General features: G+C 52.0%; 1 protein-coding gene across 16 annotated transcripts in view; it reads right to left on the reverse strand.

Moving 5' to 3' along the window:
* Nucleotides 1-6,787: 6,787 nt before the first annotated feature.
* The window catches only part of MYO18A (myosin XVIIIA), a 150,165-nt gene continuing 138,858 nt past the window's right edge, over nucleotides 6,788-18,094 (reverse strand). For 10 of the 16 annotated variants that reach the window (XM_083587359.1, XM_083587358.1, XM_083587356.1 and 7 more), the window contains 2 exons: nucleotides 14,495-15,843; nucleotides 6,788-8,354 (listed from right to left, as the gene is read on the reverse strand). In XM_083587359.1, coding sequence (XP_083443485.1) covers nucleotides 14,496-15,843 — 1,348 coding nt within the window. In that variant the 3' untranslated portion in view covers nucleotides 6,788-8,354; nucleotide 14,495. The remainder of the gene's footprint in view (nucleotides 8,355-14,494; nucleotides 15,844-18,094) is intronic. The other 6 variants (XM_083587351.1, XM_083587349.1, XM_083587350.1 and 3 more) reach the window with 1 other exon arrangement.

Here is an 18,094-nt window from a genome sequence, read left to right on the forward strand (position 1 = left end):
ACATTATGATTTTTTCTTTTTTTAAAGCGCAAATGGCATCGGATTTCTTTTTTAAAAGAACACACTACCTTAAAAACACAAGGGCTGCATCCAGGTTGCCACCAGGCCAGGTTCGAAATCCTGGCGTTCTTTCCCAAAGCCCTAAACAACTCTCCTTCGCTGGAGGTCTTTAAGCAGAGGTTAGGTGGCCACCTGCCAGGGATTATTCAGCTGTGATTCCTGCATTGCTGGGGGCTGGACTGGATGACCCTCAGGGTCCCTTCCAACTCTACAGTTCTATTATTCTAACCTGGGCCCAAAGTACCAACAGGACCTCCTGATCCCTTATTCTCCACCTTGATCGCTAAGATCCTCTGATGGGGCACTTCTGGAGATTCCTCACAGCCCCGCAAGCCTTCAGTGTGGCAGGCCCTGTCCTGTGGAACTCCCTGCCACTGGAAGTTTGGCAGAAATCATAGCAGCCTCCTTTTAGACATCCCCTTTTAAAAACTGTGCCATTTAGACAGGTCTTTGAAATGTGATTTTCTTTCAACCAAACAGTATTTGTGGATTTATTTACGTTTAAGCGATGCTTTTTTCTGAATCATCGAGGTAACTTTGGGCCTTGATGTCTGCTTTCAAACCAAAGTGCTTTTAAAAAAAATATTTAAATAAAGTTCTACTCCTTGAAGTTAATGGACCCAAGTGAGGTGGGCCACTTTGAAAGTGAAGGCAGCAAGCAGGTGTTTCACAAAGAAACAGGTATATCAGGCAGGTAAACACCCACCAAGCAATGGGCTGGGCCACGGCGCCCCCTGCTGGTTATAGGCTCTGTGGCAAAAACTCGCCTGTTGGGGCTGGGCCAATGCGAAAAACTTGCTTTTGTGTATTTGCTGCGGAGCAGGGTTGAGGGAGCCTGCCCTGTGTGGCCCTTCAGCTGCTGCCTGAACTCTCAACAGACCTGGTAGCCAGCATGCCTAGTGGTCAGGGAGGCCTTGCAGTCGAGCAGGCAGGCAAGCGGTGCCTCTTCCCTCCGACAGAGAGGGAGAAACTTCTCCAGCCTCCATTAAAACATGCTAATAAAAGGTTGATGAATTCCAGCTCTGAGAGAAGCTTTGAATCGGAAGGTGAAAAGGCCTCCACTTGGAAATCAGTGCTCCTGGCCTGAAGTGGCGTCACGAGTGGGCAAAACGGGCTGGGCTTGCAAATCAAGTCCTGCGGCGGTTTGCAGCCACCAGCTCCCTCCTCCTGCATAGCCCCAGGGGTAGGGAACATTTTCCAGCCCGAGGGCCGCATTTACTGAAGAGCAGCTTCCAGGGGCCACATCCCAGCAGTGGGCAGAGCGACAGATGTGACTCTGAGCCTCCATGGGCTGAGCTATTTCCCAGCCACCCAGAAGCCAGAGATTTCAACATGCACACACACTGCTCTCCATCGAAGCAAGGATGAAGCGCCATCAGAGTTTACAAGGCCACGTTCCACAGAGGCACAAGCACTCAAGGAGAGGCACAGAGGTGGGTCAGCAAGGGGAAGAGACGTGAGGGCCGGATGGCGAGGTCTGGAGGGCCGGATTTGGCCCCTGGGCCTGAGGTTCCCCCCCACCTGACCTATCCAGAGACAGATGAAACAGGGGGTGCTCTGTACAAATGGGGACACATGCTCAGAGGCAGCGTGCACCACAGTTGCTCTGTATCAGGTGTGCAGAAGCTACAGCCCACCAGCTATTGTCAAACTACAACTCCCAACATCCCTGAACATGCTGGCTTCTGGGAGCTGGGAGTCCCAACTCGATGGCGAGGGCCACAGGTTCTCTTCCCCTCCACCAGCCGCTTCGCATGCACCCAGGAGTCTCCTCCTCGCTCGGCAAACGTCATCCTGGCACCTTGAAATGCCTTCCCTGGGAGGCCCTTGCCAGGACGGGGTTTTGAGGAGGATGCATCTCGGTCGCAAACATGTTATCTGTGCCTCTGTGTCGCTCTGGAGAGGATTACGCAGCGCAGCAAAGGCAGGTGGGGGAAGCCCACGGCGCCAGCGCACTCGGCCCGCACCATCTGTTCCAAACAAGCCAGGATTTGTGGCCTAGATCGGCTCCTCGCTCTCGCACTCCCCCTCCCAGCTCTTGCAGGCCCTTTCTAAAATCATGGCCCCCAACCCCATGAAAGGAAGAAGGCTGTGGGGCCACTTAAGGGGGTACTGGCTCCACAATGCTGGTTGCAAATTAGCTGGAATCATAGCACTGCAGAGTTGGAAGGGACCCTGAAGGTCATCCAGACCAACCCCCCGCCATAGCTGTCAACTTACAGATTTGAAAATAAGGGACCAGCAGCCTCAAAAATAAGGGATCAGCAGCCAAAATAAGGGATTTTTCCAACACAGGTATGTTCAACTTCTGAGCCCCTCCCAGCCAAAGGCAGAAAGCCCAGCCAGCAGCCAAACGAAGCCTCAAGCAGTGGTTCCCACAGAGCAGCAACCCGGCAAAGGGGATGCAGCAAGGAAAACCACCCTCACCTCTCCGCTGGGAAGCGCTGAGCAAAGGCGAGTCCCCAGGCAACACGGCCGATTTGATCGGCACAAGGCATGCAAGCTCCACCCCCCAGTCGTTCTCAGTCTCCTTATTGGGTGAGCAATGCAGCCAAGCAACACAGTTGGAGCCAGCAGGGAGGGAGGGAGAGGAGCTGCTTCTTTTGAAACCCGGGAAATTTAAGGGACATCATCAATAAGGGACAGCAGCGGGACACAGCGCTGGGATAAGGGACTTTCCCGCCAAATAAGGGATGCCCCCCGCTGCCACGCAGGAATCTCAACTGAAGCATCCCTGGCAGAGGTCCATCCAAACTCTGCTTAGAAACCTCCAAGGAAGGAGTGTCCACCACCTCCCAAGGGAGTCTGTTCCACTGTCAGAAAGTTCTTCCTGATTTTCAGCTGGATTTTCTTGTAACTTGAATCCATTGGCTCGAGTCCTACTTGCCACAGCAGGAGAAAAGGGAAGGAGCGGCAAAATCCACACTGATTTAGGTCCTCCAGATGCTGGACTGCAACTCCCAGCAGCTGGTGCAGCCAATGGCCGGGGATGATGGGAGTTGTAGTCCAACAACAGCTGGGGAGCCACAGGTTCTGGAGCAAGTAACGGCTCCCTGTTCCTGCTTTGCATGTGTGTGTGCACAAACACACCCACACACCCCTTCAAATATCTAAAAGCAGCCTTCTCTAACTGGGCCTGCTGGATCAGGCCCATGGCCCATCTAGTCCAGCTTCACTCTGCACTGCGATAAGTCCTTTCTTCTATCTGTCCTGATTCTTCCCATTTCCAGCTTCATGGCATGTCCTCCAGAGTCTTCAGACAACAACAGCTGTGCTGGACGGAGGCCGATAAATATAGTTAACCTTATCGCCATAGCACAACCACACTTTTTTTTTTTTAAAAAGGGAAATAAAATTGATTAGCATTTTTGGACTGCATCCATAGGGTACCGGTCCATTGAATGGCTTAGAATATTGTGGGCAGAACCAGCCAGTCAGCTGGAGGTGAAGTGGCCCCTCCCTAACCCTTGACCTTCTCTGTTGTAAGTGATAGGCTCGGAGGCCCCATAATCTCTAGATCAGCCTTTTTCAACCTGTGGGTCCCCAGATGTTGTTGAACTACAACTCCCATCACCCCTAGCTAGCAAGGCCAGAGCTCAGGGATGATGGGAGTTGTAGTCCAACAACATCTGGGGACCCACAGGTTGAGAACCGCTACTCTAGATGCTTCCATGAGGCCAAAGGAAGCCTCATCCAGCCCAGTTCTCACAGTGGCCGAACAGACACCTATGGGAAACCAGGGATCAGGATCACAAGAGCAACTGGGATCCAGAAGCGTTGCTGCCTCCAACCACAGAGACAGAGTAGAGCTCTCCTGGCTAGTAGCCAGCAGTAGCCTGATGCTCCTCCATCAATCTGACTAGTCATCTTTCAAAGCCATCTCAGTTGGTTGACATCGCTGCATCTAGTGCAGCGGTTCTCAACCTGTGGGTCCCCAGATGTTGTCGGACTACAACTCCCATCATCCCTGAGCTCTGGCCTTGCTAGCTAGGGGTGATGGGAGTTGTAGTTCAACAGCATCTGGAGACCCACAAGTTGAGAAAGGCTTATCTAGTGGGAGGGAGTTCCACGGTTTAAAGAAGTCCTTTCTTTTTCTCGATCCTTCAAGTTCCAGCATTCGGCTTCATTGTCCACAAAGGTCGTTGCCACGCTCTTATGAGGGATTCTGTTCATTCCCTAAGCAGGCGGTCACGCTTCTGGTGAAAGGAACCCAGCGGTCACTGGAGGTCACAAACGTGGGCAGCAGCTGGTGCCGACAGCATCTGAGAGGCCTGAGAGAAAAAGCTAGGACGCATTCCAGGTTGCTCGAGTCAAAAATTGCCCATGATCCGAAAACGAAAGGGAGGCCGCTCTAGGCAGGAATCTGCCACACAGGGTTAGTGTGATTTGCTCACCATGTTGAGGGTTTAATGCATGCCCAATGCAGCCTCGGCGCCCAAAGCTGAACTCCCCTCTGTACATACAAGTTCTGGTCCCAAAGACAAGACAGGATTTGTGCCAACACTGGCTCCTGACTGCAACCTTTGGAACATAGGGTGCAGCACCATCAGAACGAAAGTCTATGAACTCTCTAAAACAGGAGGCAGCGATGGCTTTAAAAGACAAATGCCTTTAGAAGGAGAGGGTTATTGATGGCTACCCGACCGGGTGGGTGGGCTGGGCTCTGCCTCCAAAACTGGGGGCAGCGATGCTTCTGAATGCCAGTTGCTGGAAACCACAAGGGGTTTTCCACTGGGGCATCTGGTTGGCTACTGGGAGAGTAGGATTATGAACTAGGCGGGCTTGATCCAGCAGGCTCTGCTTATGTTCTTAAAGTTTGTTCCTTGTTTTATGTTCTTAAAGTTTGCTTATTGTATTTTAATATTTTGCTGGAAGCTGCCCAGAGTGGCTGGGGTATAAATAAATTATTATTATTATTATTATTATTATTATTATTATTATTATTATTACTACTACTACTTCTGCCATGGAAGACAGAAGTCTTCTCCCAACAGTGTGACAGTGTTGCCCCCAGAGTTGTCACCACCTCTGCCTTGCAGGTTCTAGTAATGAAAGGCTGAGGAGCCAGCAGCCCTCCAGATGTTGTTGGGGTACACCTCCCATGACCCCCTGAGCACTTGCCATGCTGGCGGAGGCTGATTTATTTATTGCATTCATACCACACCTTTCTTCCAAGGAGCTCAAGGTGGCGTGCACAGTTCCATTCCCCATTGTATTCTCACAACCACCCTGTAAGGTAGGTCGGCCTGCAAGGCAGTGACTGGCCCAAGGTTGCCCAGCGAGCATCATGGCCCAGTCGGGTTTTGAACCCTGATCTCTCCAACACTCTTAACTCCTGCACCACAACGGTTGTTAATTTACAGCCGCATGGGGGAAGGGGGAATGCTTCTGCACTTGGTGCTGTGAAACGGGGTAGGCATGTTTTGAACCAGCACTACACCATCTACAGGTTGCCCGGTGTGTGTCTATTTTTTAAAAAAAGTTAATACGCCAGATTTAACACACAACAGATTTACAACATTCTCTTCTAAGTCAGTTGCTGCCAAGGACAGGCAATTACTGGGTCCGGATCTCTGTTTCTTAATTTTTTTCTGATCCGAAATTCCGTTCTGCACATTTCCACAGCTTCTGTGGATTTAAACATCGGCATGAAAATTCATCTGCATTTTCTTCAAATAAACCAGGGGTCAGCAAACTTTTTCAGCAGTGGGCTGGTCACTGTCCCACAGACCTTGCGGGAGGCTGGACTATATTTTTTTTGGGGGGGGATGAACGAATTCCTATGCCCCACAAATAACCCAGAGATGCATTTTAAATAAAAGGACACACTCTACTCATGTAAAAACACGCTGATTCCTGGACCGTCCGCGGGCTGGATTTAGAAGGCAATTGGGCCGGATCTGGCCCCCGGGCCTTAGTTTGCCTACCCAGGAAATAAACACATTTTGTGTGCAATTTTCTCTAATATAATGCATTTGTTCATGTTATTATCACAGAAGGTGCACTGTGAGGCACATTTTCCCCCTAATGATTTTTGCAAACGTTAGCTGGCTGGAAAACTGCATCGCAAAATTCAGAGAAGAGCAAATTTCAATCAAGGTCTGCATTCCAGTTCTTGGATCGTTTTTCAGAAAGTGCGAATGAGGCAGTTTCTCATCCAAAAGCAAACAAGAGTGAACTCCCGTCCCCTCCCCCCCAATTCCATCTCACCTCTGAATTGTTGTGTCACTTCTAAAGTGGACACAGAGGGAAGAATTACCTGCAGCCGAAAGGAAGCTGCCTGCTGCATCTCTACAGGAGGGAAGAGTGCTGGACCTGCCTCTTCATGGACCAGAGGAATGCCCAGGTCAGGGACCCACACAGAGAGGTGGGCTCCTGTTAATGCGGATGATCTTTATGTTTCCACACTCTAGAAATAAATCTTTTGTGCAGCATGAGAACAAAGTGTGCTTCCAACTGTAGAGGTTGGTGGTGGGTTTTTTTGCAGAATTATGGCTCCATTATATGGGGAAACGTATCTCCTCCACCCCTTCCCTTGGCCAGGACCACAGAATCACAGAATTGTAAAGGTGGAAGGGATCTCTGAGGGCGATCTTGTCCAACCCCTCACCATGCAGGAATTTCAGCTGAAGAATCCCCGACAGAGGGCCATCCAACCTCTGTTTAAAATCGTCAGGTGGAGAGTCCACCACTGACACTCTCAGAGAAGACACCGACGGCCAGAGGGTTTACACTACCCATAAATGACATTATTTATTTTATTTAAAGTCGACAGACAAGGGAGGGGAAGGGAACCAAAAATAAAATTAGAAAAAAATCCAACGCACAACTGAAGTAGTGCAAAAAATAGTAATAATAGAAACCAAACCCAGACGAGAGAGAGAGAGAGAGAGGAGCTTGGCAGTGCGGGGCGCCCCCAGCACTCTCCCCTACAAGCTCTCCACCCCCACAAAGAGTCCAGTCTTGTGTATAACTTAGCGAGGGTTATAGGTGAGCGTTGGGGCTGGGGGGGGCAGTGGGGGGCTCCTGGCCAGGGAAGCAAAGGGTGTTTGGGGAAGCTAAAATGCAAAGCGGCTCCTTTGGAAGTCTGCTGGAGGAGCAGCAGCAGAGAAAAATGAGCGATAAAATATGGATCAAGCCGGGGGGGGGGGGGGAGAAGAAGACGACTGAGCCACTTTGGTTAGCGGAAGGGGTGGGACCTGGGACCCCCTGCGCAAAGACGGCGTGTGTGGTTTTGTGTGTGTGTATGGAGACGGCAGAAGGCAGAGGGGATACATTCTGCTCTTTCTTTTAAAAACAAAAGCATTCCTGGAGGTAGGGAGCCTCTCAGGGGTGCTCAGAAGGTGTGGCAGAACAACCACCACCCTGTGCCCACCCCCCAAATCCAAGTGCAAGAAAATGCGCGCATGGAAATGATGTGGATTTGTGTGGCAGCATGCAGGGCATGAGCTGTGCGTGTGACTTGAGCTAGAGGGGCAGGTGGGTTTTTCTCCCATGGTTGGGAGGCAGAAGACAGAGAGTGCATCTGTGTTTTTCGGCTCAGCTATTTTTCTAAAAAATGTTTCGAATAAAAGGGGGGTTGTTTCTCGTTTCTTTGGACATCACACAAAGGTCAGAACGGATTTAAATTATAATGTAAGAGGGGCAGGCACTGCGTTGAGAAGGGCTTCCCCGCCAACACCTTGACGCACGAACAAAGAGGAAGCGAGGAGGCGGCTGGCATCCTCTGCTGTCCGTGGAACAGTCCTGCAGCCACAAACGGGGCCACCGGAGGCAAGCTTGGCAGAAGCGCAAAATCCCTCTGGCACACACACAGGTCAGCCTGGCTGCAGTGGCGGGGCGGGGGGTGGGGCTCCCTGCAGCTGAGCAGGGTGGCCAGGCCGCCCACCCCCAGCCCACCTCTTCGCCGCAAGGAACAAGTGGCCTTGCAGAGTCCTTGCCTTTCTCTCCCATGCAAGAGGACGGTGGTCGTGCGGCGCCCCCAAGCTGGCGGCAAGGGCGAGAGAGAGACCAGCTGGAAGCGGGCTGGCCGGAGGCTGGTGCTGCAGAGGGGTGCCTCCGTTTGCACCCGGCGTGCCCAACCCCAGAGCGAGAGGGTCGGGAGGCGAACGGCCCGCCGGCCTGCCAGCCTTGCTCCTGCCTGGGGCTACGCTGTGGTCTCTGCTGGCTTGCTCTCCGAGTCGCTGTCGCTCAGGTAGCTCCGGGAGGAGTGCTTGGACCGGTGGGCGCCGTCAAAAGTGTCTCGCTCCTCGTCTGACTTGTCGTAGGTGAATGATTTCCGATAGCCGGGGGGGCTGCGGGAGGGGGAAGCAAGAGGACAAGGTCAAAAACCGAGGCAGAGGGCTGTTCTGAGTGAAGTGGAGGCTCAGCGGCTTGCGTTTTCCAAGCTGGCCACCTGCCCGGGTCAGACTGACACCCTAAAAGCTGCCTTTCTTCAGCTTCTAATCCCATCTATTCACACACATGCACAAGTAGCAGCAAGAAGGCCTAATGATTAGTATCAGTTGTAAAAACGCCCTTTGTTCTCCACTCTGCTTCCTGACCTGCCCCCAGGAAGGCCACTGCTGTGCCCTGTAATGCTGGCCGACACACACACACACCAGCCGCATCCTACAAAACAAGGCTGGAGCAACTCAGTTTTTGCCACATGATCCATCTTGCTGTGATGAAATTACTCCAATTTTTGTTTTTGCATTGCTCCCCGCCCCCATTCCTTTCAATGCAAAGAAACACAATGCAAATTGGGAGGAGGAGTGTGATCTATTACATATCGTTTGCGGACTAAAAGTGACAACAGCAGTGAATCCCAATCGCATTTGCTGGATTGATTTCTGTTCCGGGCATGGAAGGAAGAAGCGATTTCCATCAGAAGCCTCCAACATCCCCAAGCCCTGGTCCAAGTTCTGCTTTCAAAGCTGGCTCTGGGTGCTCTGGCCCAACCAGGGCGAGGAGAGGACGGCAGCTCAGAACCCATATCCTGCGCCCAGAAAAGCAGATTCCTGCAACGCACATAACTTGTGGGTTCACCAATGCACTTGCTGTACACAATTTATTCTGCCGCTGCGAGCTAAAGGGGCAAGACATGAAGCGCCTGCAATTTACTACTGGCATTCCAGCACACTGCCTCCCAACCCCTGCCTCCGCTTGGCTTGAAATCTCATCAAGGATCTCACACTGTATTAGGGACTAGAAAGATGAGGCTTCTTTTAAAAAGAAGGGGAAAGGGTGCGATATTCAGAAGACTGAATCCTGTGCTCATGACAAAATTGGGGGCTTGGATGGTGCGGTTATGGGGCGGGAGCAGGCTTATGTGCCCTCTGCCAGAGCTGGCTGGAGGAAGACCTCTCTCAGGAACAGGTGGTTTGCAAAAAGCAGAGCTTGATTTAAAATAGAGCTTTTTTTCCTCAAGGTGGGGCGTTCAGGGGTTCTCTTCCCAGCTCATAGAGGGGGCCCCCACATCTCCTCTGGGTCTCTGCTTGCCTCGGCAAACTGTTAAGCCAGCAGCTCACTTTCACGAGAGCTCATTATTCATTTTTATTTTATATTTTTTCCTCTCCTCTCCCAGACACTTCCAGGGCATTCCGCAGTGATTTACTCTCCCCCGTAGTTAGCAGAGCTAAGCAAATAATCTGTAGCAAATCAGGCATTTGTTGGAAATTTCACCCCTATCTGTTGCAAGCCACGCTCAGGGAAAAGCGCGGGGGGGGGGGGAGAGAGAGAGAGAGAGAAGAAATAACCTCGCAAACTCGCTCATTACGCGGAGCCATTTGGAAATTCCCTCCCGGCACGAAGGATTTGCTGGAGGGGAGCTCTGCGATGGGAGCCTGGCAATTGAGCCTAGCTTGCCACACCCCCCCCCCACAAATTAGTTAAGTTGCGTCTGAAACAGCATTTCTGTCTTCTGTTAGAACGCCGCTGCGGGCACGGCACAAATGTAAAATCCAAACACGCGAATGGGAAACGCAGCACTTGAGCCTTGCGAGGATTGGTTGGAAGTCGGGCAGCTGAAATCAATTCAGGATCCGAGCGGATCCAGCTGTTTCCTCTACAGCTCTGGGAATCCTGATTCAGATCTCTTCATCCTCATTAGGTTTCAGGCTCATCCAGACCGGAGGGAGGGAGAACCAGCTGCGACGGCTCTCCAAACCAGGAGGAGCCCAAACAGAAGCCTTCACAGTGTGAGGGAGAGGCAGTGATGGTGCAGCAGTTAGAGCACTGGACTAGGATCTGGGAGAGACCAGGGTTTGAATTCCCCACTCGGCCATGGAGCCCTCGCTGGGTGTGACCTGCCTCCCACCGTAACCCACTTCACAGGGATGCTGTGGGGATTAAATGAGGAGGGAGGGAGAACCATGCACACAGTATCAGGAATTCCCAGGGGGTGGGGGGATAGAAATGCAATAAATTAATAAATTAAATAAGCCCAAATGGCCTGGAGACGAAGGACGGGTGGAAGCTGTCCATTTCCCTTCCTCTCAAGTTCCCAGTCTTTCCCAATCTTGAAGTTCAGTTCTCCACATTGCTATGTCAGTTTGCAAATGCAGAGGTTGTGTTCCGGGAGGTCACTGCAAAACTGTCACTGCCCATATATAAATTCTTCATGTGTGGATAAAAGTCCTCGTGAAAATTCGGCAGCCTTTTACTTCAAATTTCTCCTAACGCAGACATATTTGTATGCAATCCTAATTGCAAACAGCTTTGAGGTGGCTGTTCTGTTGTTGTTTTTGTTTACAATCAAGCAGCATATGTTACAAATAAATAAAATAAGTAATAATCCTGCCTAATACATTTTTGCAAGCAACGTTCATTACCGTAATGCATTTTTTGGTATGCTATTTTCACTAACTTATGCCTTTCTACGCACACTTTAACCCCAGCACATGCATTTTTTTTTGCACATGGAAAAATTCAGATCGTTAGGAAAATTCAGGCGAATTTCAAAGGACGGTTGCCGTTTCGGTTTGTGTTTTGTGGAGTGCGAATCAGAGCAATTCAGCTGTGAAATGAATCAAGTCCCACTCCACCATGCTAGAGACAGGGAAGCCTCGCCCTGAGCTCAGGGTGGCAAAAGAGCAACAGGCCAAGCCGTAAAAGGAATCCATAAAACCCACAAAACTATTTGACACTCCAGAATGCCATGGAGGAGGGAGGGGGGATGTGCTTTGCAGACTTTTGATACCCTTCTTTCTCAGGATAAAAACCTGGATTGATTTTTTAAAAAAACAACAACACAGGTTTCTCCCACAATGCACACAGTGTCGGGCACATTCACCGGATCTCTTGCTGTTCTCGCAAACACACACACACACGGCCAAATTGTGTGAAACTTGCAGGAGTGATAACAGAAAACAGGGAGTGTGTGTGCTTATGATGGGTTTGGGGGCGGGAGAGAAAAGAAGGCTGTGCATTACAGACTCACTAAATGACCTTCCTTGTCCCTCCTTTCAGCTCTCAGCCATTCCACACCCTGTTGCACAGTTGCTTGGAGGAAAAAAGAGACACATTTTCTTCCTTCTCTTCTCTTCTCTTCTCTCCCCCCCCCCCCCCGCCCCTCTCTTACTCGTGCACCCGAACCCAATCCTGCCCCTCCCAGCTCCATTTCTTGTTATGGCAGCTGGAGCGTTAAGTGCATTAAGAAATCTAAAGCACAACATTCCCCCAGCTGCGGGAGGCTGCAATAGTAATTGAACATTTAAAAGAGAAAATGTCTTTTTTTAAAAAAAAAAAGTGCGGGGGGTGGGGGCAGGGAGAAGGAAATAAAAAGAGAGAAAATGCAGTCTCTCTTTTCTAGATAATTCTCCCATTCAGAGCTGTCGGAAACCATTTAATACACAAATAAATTTTTGTTAGGGATTGGCAGGGAGGGGGAAGAGGGACGCGCACACAATCTTGCCTTCGCTGCCGTTGCTTCTCTTCGAAATGCTTGCTGCAGAGGCAAACACACACACACACACACACACACACACACACACACAGCCGCCTCTCCCTTGTCACATCTTCGAAGTGGGCAAACAAAGGCTCCCAACCTGGGCGTGCGCAGCTGCCAAGCGCAGCGCAGCCTCATCAGGAGATGTTCAAGCCTTCAGAGTAGCAGTGACACTCCGAGAGAGACACGGCTTTCTTATGGCTCTCCACCCCGCCCCGCTCTGGGAACTCTCTTCTCTCTGGCCAAGGTAGATGCACCCTGCCCGCTCTTGTGCCACATGCCAGAATAAAACCAAGCCAGCAGTGGCCAGGAGGAGGGGGGTGAACTAGGAGAAGATGAGGAGAAGATTGGTTGTGAGGATGGAGGATGGGGGCACAATTCTCCAGGTCAGGCCTGCACAATGATGGCCTTCCAGAGCTGGACAGAGCCTGGCACCTGTACATGGTGGCACACACTGCAGGCGTGAAGGGCACCTTGGGTTTTGGTAGGTGGGGAAAGTGCTGGGGCAAGCGGTGGCCTAGGCCTGGCAGGGTTTTGGTTGGCTCTGCAGATCTGCCCTGGTGGCAATCAGGAGGGCTTGCTCACCTGACCCTGAATAGTCCATTCAGACAGGAGAAACACGCACACCCAAAACTCAGCTTGGATTTCAACCTGGAATTGGGTCTGCCCAGAAAAGGGATGCATTTATTGGACGGAGGCTTGACCTTTGACCGGGCCAAGTGGGATTCTGATTTAGATATACATACACCCAAATACACCAGCATGAGTTTGACCGAACTGCGGGAGGCAGTGGAAGACAGGAGTGCCTGTCTGGTCCATGGGGTCACGAAGAGTCAGACACGACTAAACAACAACAACAACAACAACAACAACAACAACAACAACAACAACACATCCAAATAGCTGAAAGATCGCCTCCTTCCCTACAAACTTCCTCAGGTGCTGAGATTGGTAGTTCCTCCACCCTCAGCGGCTCGGGGGTGTGGTGGCCCAGGGGGAGAGGGCCTTCTCTGTGGCAGCCCCAAAGCTGTGGAACTGCCTCCCCGCAGAAGTGCATCTGTATGTATATGTTATGTATGTATATAGTTTTAATTCTATCAATGTTTAATTGTTTTTTAATGATAGATTTCCCCATGTTTTTAGTAATTCTTGTTTTTATCTGTAAGCCGCCTTGAGGCCTGTCAAGGAAAAAGGCGGGGAATAATAATAATAATAATAATAATAATAATAATAATAATAATAACTCCAACCAATGATGCCGAGAACCTCTGCATGGCAGGAACAGCTAGCCAGGCCACCACTGACGGCAGGCAGCCCTGCTCCAACCACAAAGAGAGGAGCTCAGCTTCAACATCAGGCAGGCCACGTCATCTGAAGACCTCCTTTTCTCAATAAATGGAGATATACTTCTTCTTCTTCTTCTTCTTTATCCCAGCCCGTTATCTGTATTGGACTTGAAATTGTTTTTATATATGAAATTGTTCTAATCGCTTTTACCATCAGTGCGCTCAAGCCTGTGGAAGCCCTCTCTCGACTCAGTCAGATTAGACAGGCAACCCTCCCTGCAGAACTTCAGGCGCACGGCTGAGGCTTCCTCTTTCTGGCAAGCTTTTCAAGATAGCACTAGGTTTTATCGTAGATTTCTATTTCACAGTTTCAATTTATCCAGTTTGGCTTTTTTTACGTACGCCGCTGAGAAACGCAAGCGAATAAGCGCCATACAAATGCCTTAAATAAAATTTGTGAAATTGTTTTCATTGGGCTGTATCCAAATGCGCTCGCTATGTTAGCTTTAAGGATTTTGGCTGGTGCAATGGAAACTATCCCCCTCTCTTCCTCGCACCCCTTTCCAGATCTGCTCCAGAGGGTTGAGGAGAAACCTAGAACAAATTTAGAGCATGCTCAGGAAGAAGAGAGGTAGTGGTGAGTTCTGCTGCACAAGCATGGATTCCTTCTTTGTAGGGGTTTCGACTAGATGACCCTATGAATCCTTGCGCAGACAGGACGAGTTACTTAGCACCGTACTGGATAAAACCCAGCTGATTTAATAGATGACATGTATATAATTTCTAGTGCTGTTATTGTTGAATTCCTGGAGATGTTTTATAGGAATCGATGCATAACATGAAATGAAATAAGCGAATGCCCCACTACTACCCTGCGCCACACAGGTTAGGGGCTGCCCCCTTGACTGAGCAGGGAGAACCCAGTGCACAGGAGTCAGGATCCAGCCTGAAAAGGAAGGCGAGTCCTGGAGGACGAGGTTAGTGGGAGACACACCAAACACATGCACACTCCGAGGCTAAGTCGACCCATGCCGTCCATCCGCTGCCAGCATGCAGGGAAGAAGAACCTGGATATCCTTCCGCTTGGGTAAGCTGAGCTGCCGTTGATCCAGGATAAGGCTCAAATCCAGCCTGGAGGGCCTCCCACCCCCTCCCCCTTGTTAGAGGTTAGTCAGGAACGCCGTGCTCACACCTGGCACACAACTGCCTCCATGCCACCTGCCTTAGTCGCTCTCCGGGCGATACAGGTACTTCATCATCAGGCTGTCCACTTCCTTCTTGCGCTGCTTCTCCTCCTTCTTGAGCTGCTTGTTGGACTTCCCCGCCTCGGGGCCCTCCCTGGAAACGTCCTCCCCTTCAGAGCCCGGGCCTGCCCGCTTGGGGCCCTTCTTGACACTGGAGTTGCTGCGGTAAGAGACGGTGGAGCCCGACGAGCCGCTGGAAGAGGATTCCGAGGACCCCGAGCGTGAGCGCTGCTTCTTCTTCTTCTTGGACTTCTTCTTGGACTTCTTGGAGCGCTTCTTGGAGCTCTTCCGCTGGCGCTCCGGGGAAGAGGACGAAGAGGAGGAGGAAGAGGACTCGCTGGAGCTCCTCCTCCTGCTCTTGCCCTTTGTGCCATGAGGCCTGGAGAAATCCAAGGCCGAGGCTGACCTGCGCAGGCTGCTGGCCGGGTGCTCGGCCGAGTGCTCCGCCAGGACGGCACTCTTGGTGCTCCGCACGCTCTTCCTGTCGTCGTCGCCATCCGAGTCAGGATCCAGGCTGGAACGCTTGAACTTGACGGGCTTGTAGCTCAGGACTTCGTTGATGGCCGCCTCCAGGTCCGGGTCCAGGTAGCTGCGGTGGCTGACGGGCCGGATGTCGGGATCCTCTGCCTGCAGCTCATCCGCGGCGGAGCTGCGGGGCCGCGGGGGCACCGAGAGGCTGCGGGAAAGGGAGTGCTGGCTGTAGAGGGAGAAGGAGTCGCTGGGGGCAATGCTGGCTGCGTCGTCCAGCTGGGAGTGGCCCATGGAGAGGCGGGAGCCCGGGCGGCTGTAGGAAGGGCTGAGGTCATCCAGGCGGGAGGTGCTCCGCCGCAAGCTGCCTGGGCTGGAGAGAGCGAAGCTGAGGGACGACCTGGCGTCCTGCTCCCGGGAATCCAGGCCGCCCCAGGAGGCCCCGCCATGACTCATGGGAGCGGACAGAACTGAGGTCTTGTCGAACTCCGCAGCCGAGATGGACCAGCGTTTCTCCAAGCCCTTGTGGCAGAGCTGGCCGCTGGCTTCAGAGAAGGGCTGGGAGAGGACCGAGCCCCTTTCGTCCAGGTCGTCCACCACTCTGGTGGGCTTCTTCCACGAGGCGATGGAGCTGCTGTCGTCCAGGCCGCTGGCCCCTGAGTTGCGCTTGGCCTTGCGGAAGGAGCGGGTGGGAGAGTCCGGTCGCTCGCTCAGGGTGGAGAAAAGGGTTTCCTCGTCCCCTTTGCCACCGATGGAGTCCTTAAGGTTGCCCCGCTTCCTGTAGCTTAGGGAGCTCATGACGGAGGCGGGCCTCTCGTCAGCCTCCTTGCCCTCTTTAGCAACTGAGTTCAGGGCGGTTCTGACAGGGCAGGTGGAAGGGAGCAAGGGAGAGCACAGAAAGAGAGAGACAGTAAATTCAAGGGTTGGGGTATGGGTAGGAGAATGAGTGTGAGTGTGTGGATGAGAGAGAAAGAGAAAAGGAAGAAGAAGAAGAAGAAGAAGAAGAGTGGGAGAGGTTGAGTGAGCATGTGGGAGGGGGAAAGAGAGAGAAAGAAGATCCAGAAAGAAAACAGCCCAACACTGTGTCTGCGAAAGAATTAACTTCACAGGAAGCATCATGCAAATTAAGGCATTGTTCTACACCATTGCTTCCCCCCCCTCCCCCCTGGAAAAAAAGCCGCTATTGATTTCAATTAATTTTGTTGTCAACTACCTGAAAAACGCTGGCGGCACGTAACAATTGATTCCCAGCATTGGCAAAAAGGGGGCATTATCTTCCATAACAAAATGTTTTACATCCATGCCGAAGAATAAATTAAACCAATTAAGAGTGTGCCTCAGATCTTCCTTTGCTTGGCACATGGCATGTGTGGGTGGCTTTGGGGGAAGGAAGGAAAGAAGGGGGAGGGGAGGGGTGTGTGGTGGTGGTGGGGGAGCAGGGGGGCTGAATCCCCAAAGTGAGAAGTGGCTTTGACGCAAACACCCAACCCGATCCCCACTAGCAGGTGCTCGCTTGAGGAGTGCGCTGGAATTGGGGCGGGCAAGGTCCACTAGCGCTGCTCCTGCCACCCTTTCTGCACCTGCTCAGCTGCGGGATATGGGGTGTGTGTCAGGGAGGGGCTTCTCAACCCCCACCCCACCCCAGGGAGGGATCGTCTCCCCTGCCACTTCGGAGGAACACAAAAGGCCCTTGTAACACCCGCAGGCAGGCAGGCAGGCAGGCAGGCAGGCAGGCACCCTCGGCTCAGCCCGCGCCATCAGCATCAGGCTGCCGCGGCTCAGTGCGGCTGGTTGCCATGGCAACAGGTGTCCTATAAATAGCCCGTCTGGTTCCTGGTCACTTCCAAAGACTCTGAGCGAGGGGAGGGGAAGGGGAGGCAGAAGGAGAGGGCTGGCGAATGGCTCGCTGGGCCACTCCAGCAAGGCACCCTCTTCAGTAGCCAACAGGCAGATAGCCGCTGACCCCCTTCCGGTGGCCTGAGCGTGTGGGATGGAGGCGGAATAAGGAGGACAGGGTTGCAGGGAGAGGATTGCCTTCAGTTTGTGCTATTGAGGGTTCAGGAACTTGCAGAGGGAAGGGGAAAGGGGGACAGGGGAAGGGCTCGTGGCCAAGGCTGCAGAAACCCCTCTGCCTGGCCCTAGTCACTACAGCTGTGCTCTGCCCTCGGCAGACAGAGGCAGCACGACTTCTGAACACCGCAGGAGGAGAGAGTGCTCTTGTGCTGAGAGTCCTGGATGACCCTTCTTTCCTGAAGGCCTTTTCCCATCTGGCTTGGGAGGCCCCCGACTGACTCCAGCTACAAAAGCTGAGGCTGCTGAATGGACTCTTGGGTTGCTGTTGAATTTTTTTGAAAAAACTTTACTTTAGATCTCCTTGTGATTTATGCAGAAATTGTTCCATATGGTTATGTATTTTTTAATGTTTTATTTTGTTTTCGCTACTTTTGGTATGTTGCAGTCATGTGTTCCCCCCCGTGTTGTAAGCTGCCGTGAGCGTGGTTTGAACTGTGGGAAGGTGGCATACAAATAAAATTATGCATGTATGTATGCTCAAATCTTGCTTGTGGATTTCCCACTGGGACATCTGGTGGGTCCCTGTGGGAACAGAAGGCTGGACTGGGTGGCCTGAACCAGCAGGGCTCTTCCTATGTTCTTATGCCCCCCAGGCGCCCCTTCCTGGCCTACTTGACATTCTCCCCAAGAGAGGTGGGTGCAGAGGAAGGAAGGCACTGGAGCCCTTGGGATGACGGTCACCCACTCCCAAGTAAAGTGGGGTTTGAGAATGCCTGCAAGGAAAATGTGTGTGTGTGTGAAGATTCAGGAGATGTCTGGCCAAGCTCCAGGGGCCCCAGAAGTGGCCCAGAGGAAGACGAAGGGGATCCATTCCATCAGCCACAGCTAACTGCAGTTTGGGATCCCATCTCCTCACTCACTGTCTGGAGTCTCTGGACAGAGACAGAGATTCTCTTCCTGGGAACCCACTTGCAGGAATCCTTTCCCAGAAGAAGGCCCCATATGCAGACAGAAAGTGGGTGCTGGGAACAGGATGCATTGCACCAACTCGATTCCAGTGGTGAGGAGGTGGGTAAAAGGAGGAGTAGGAGGAATGG

This window comes from Podarcis filfolensis (assembly GCF_964270895.1).
Source record: "Podarcis filfolensis genome assembly, chromosome: 15".
NCBI lineage: Eukaryota > Metazoa > Chordata > Lepidosauria > Squamata > Lacertidae > Podarcis > Podarcis filfolensis.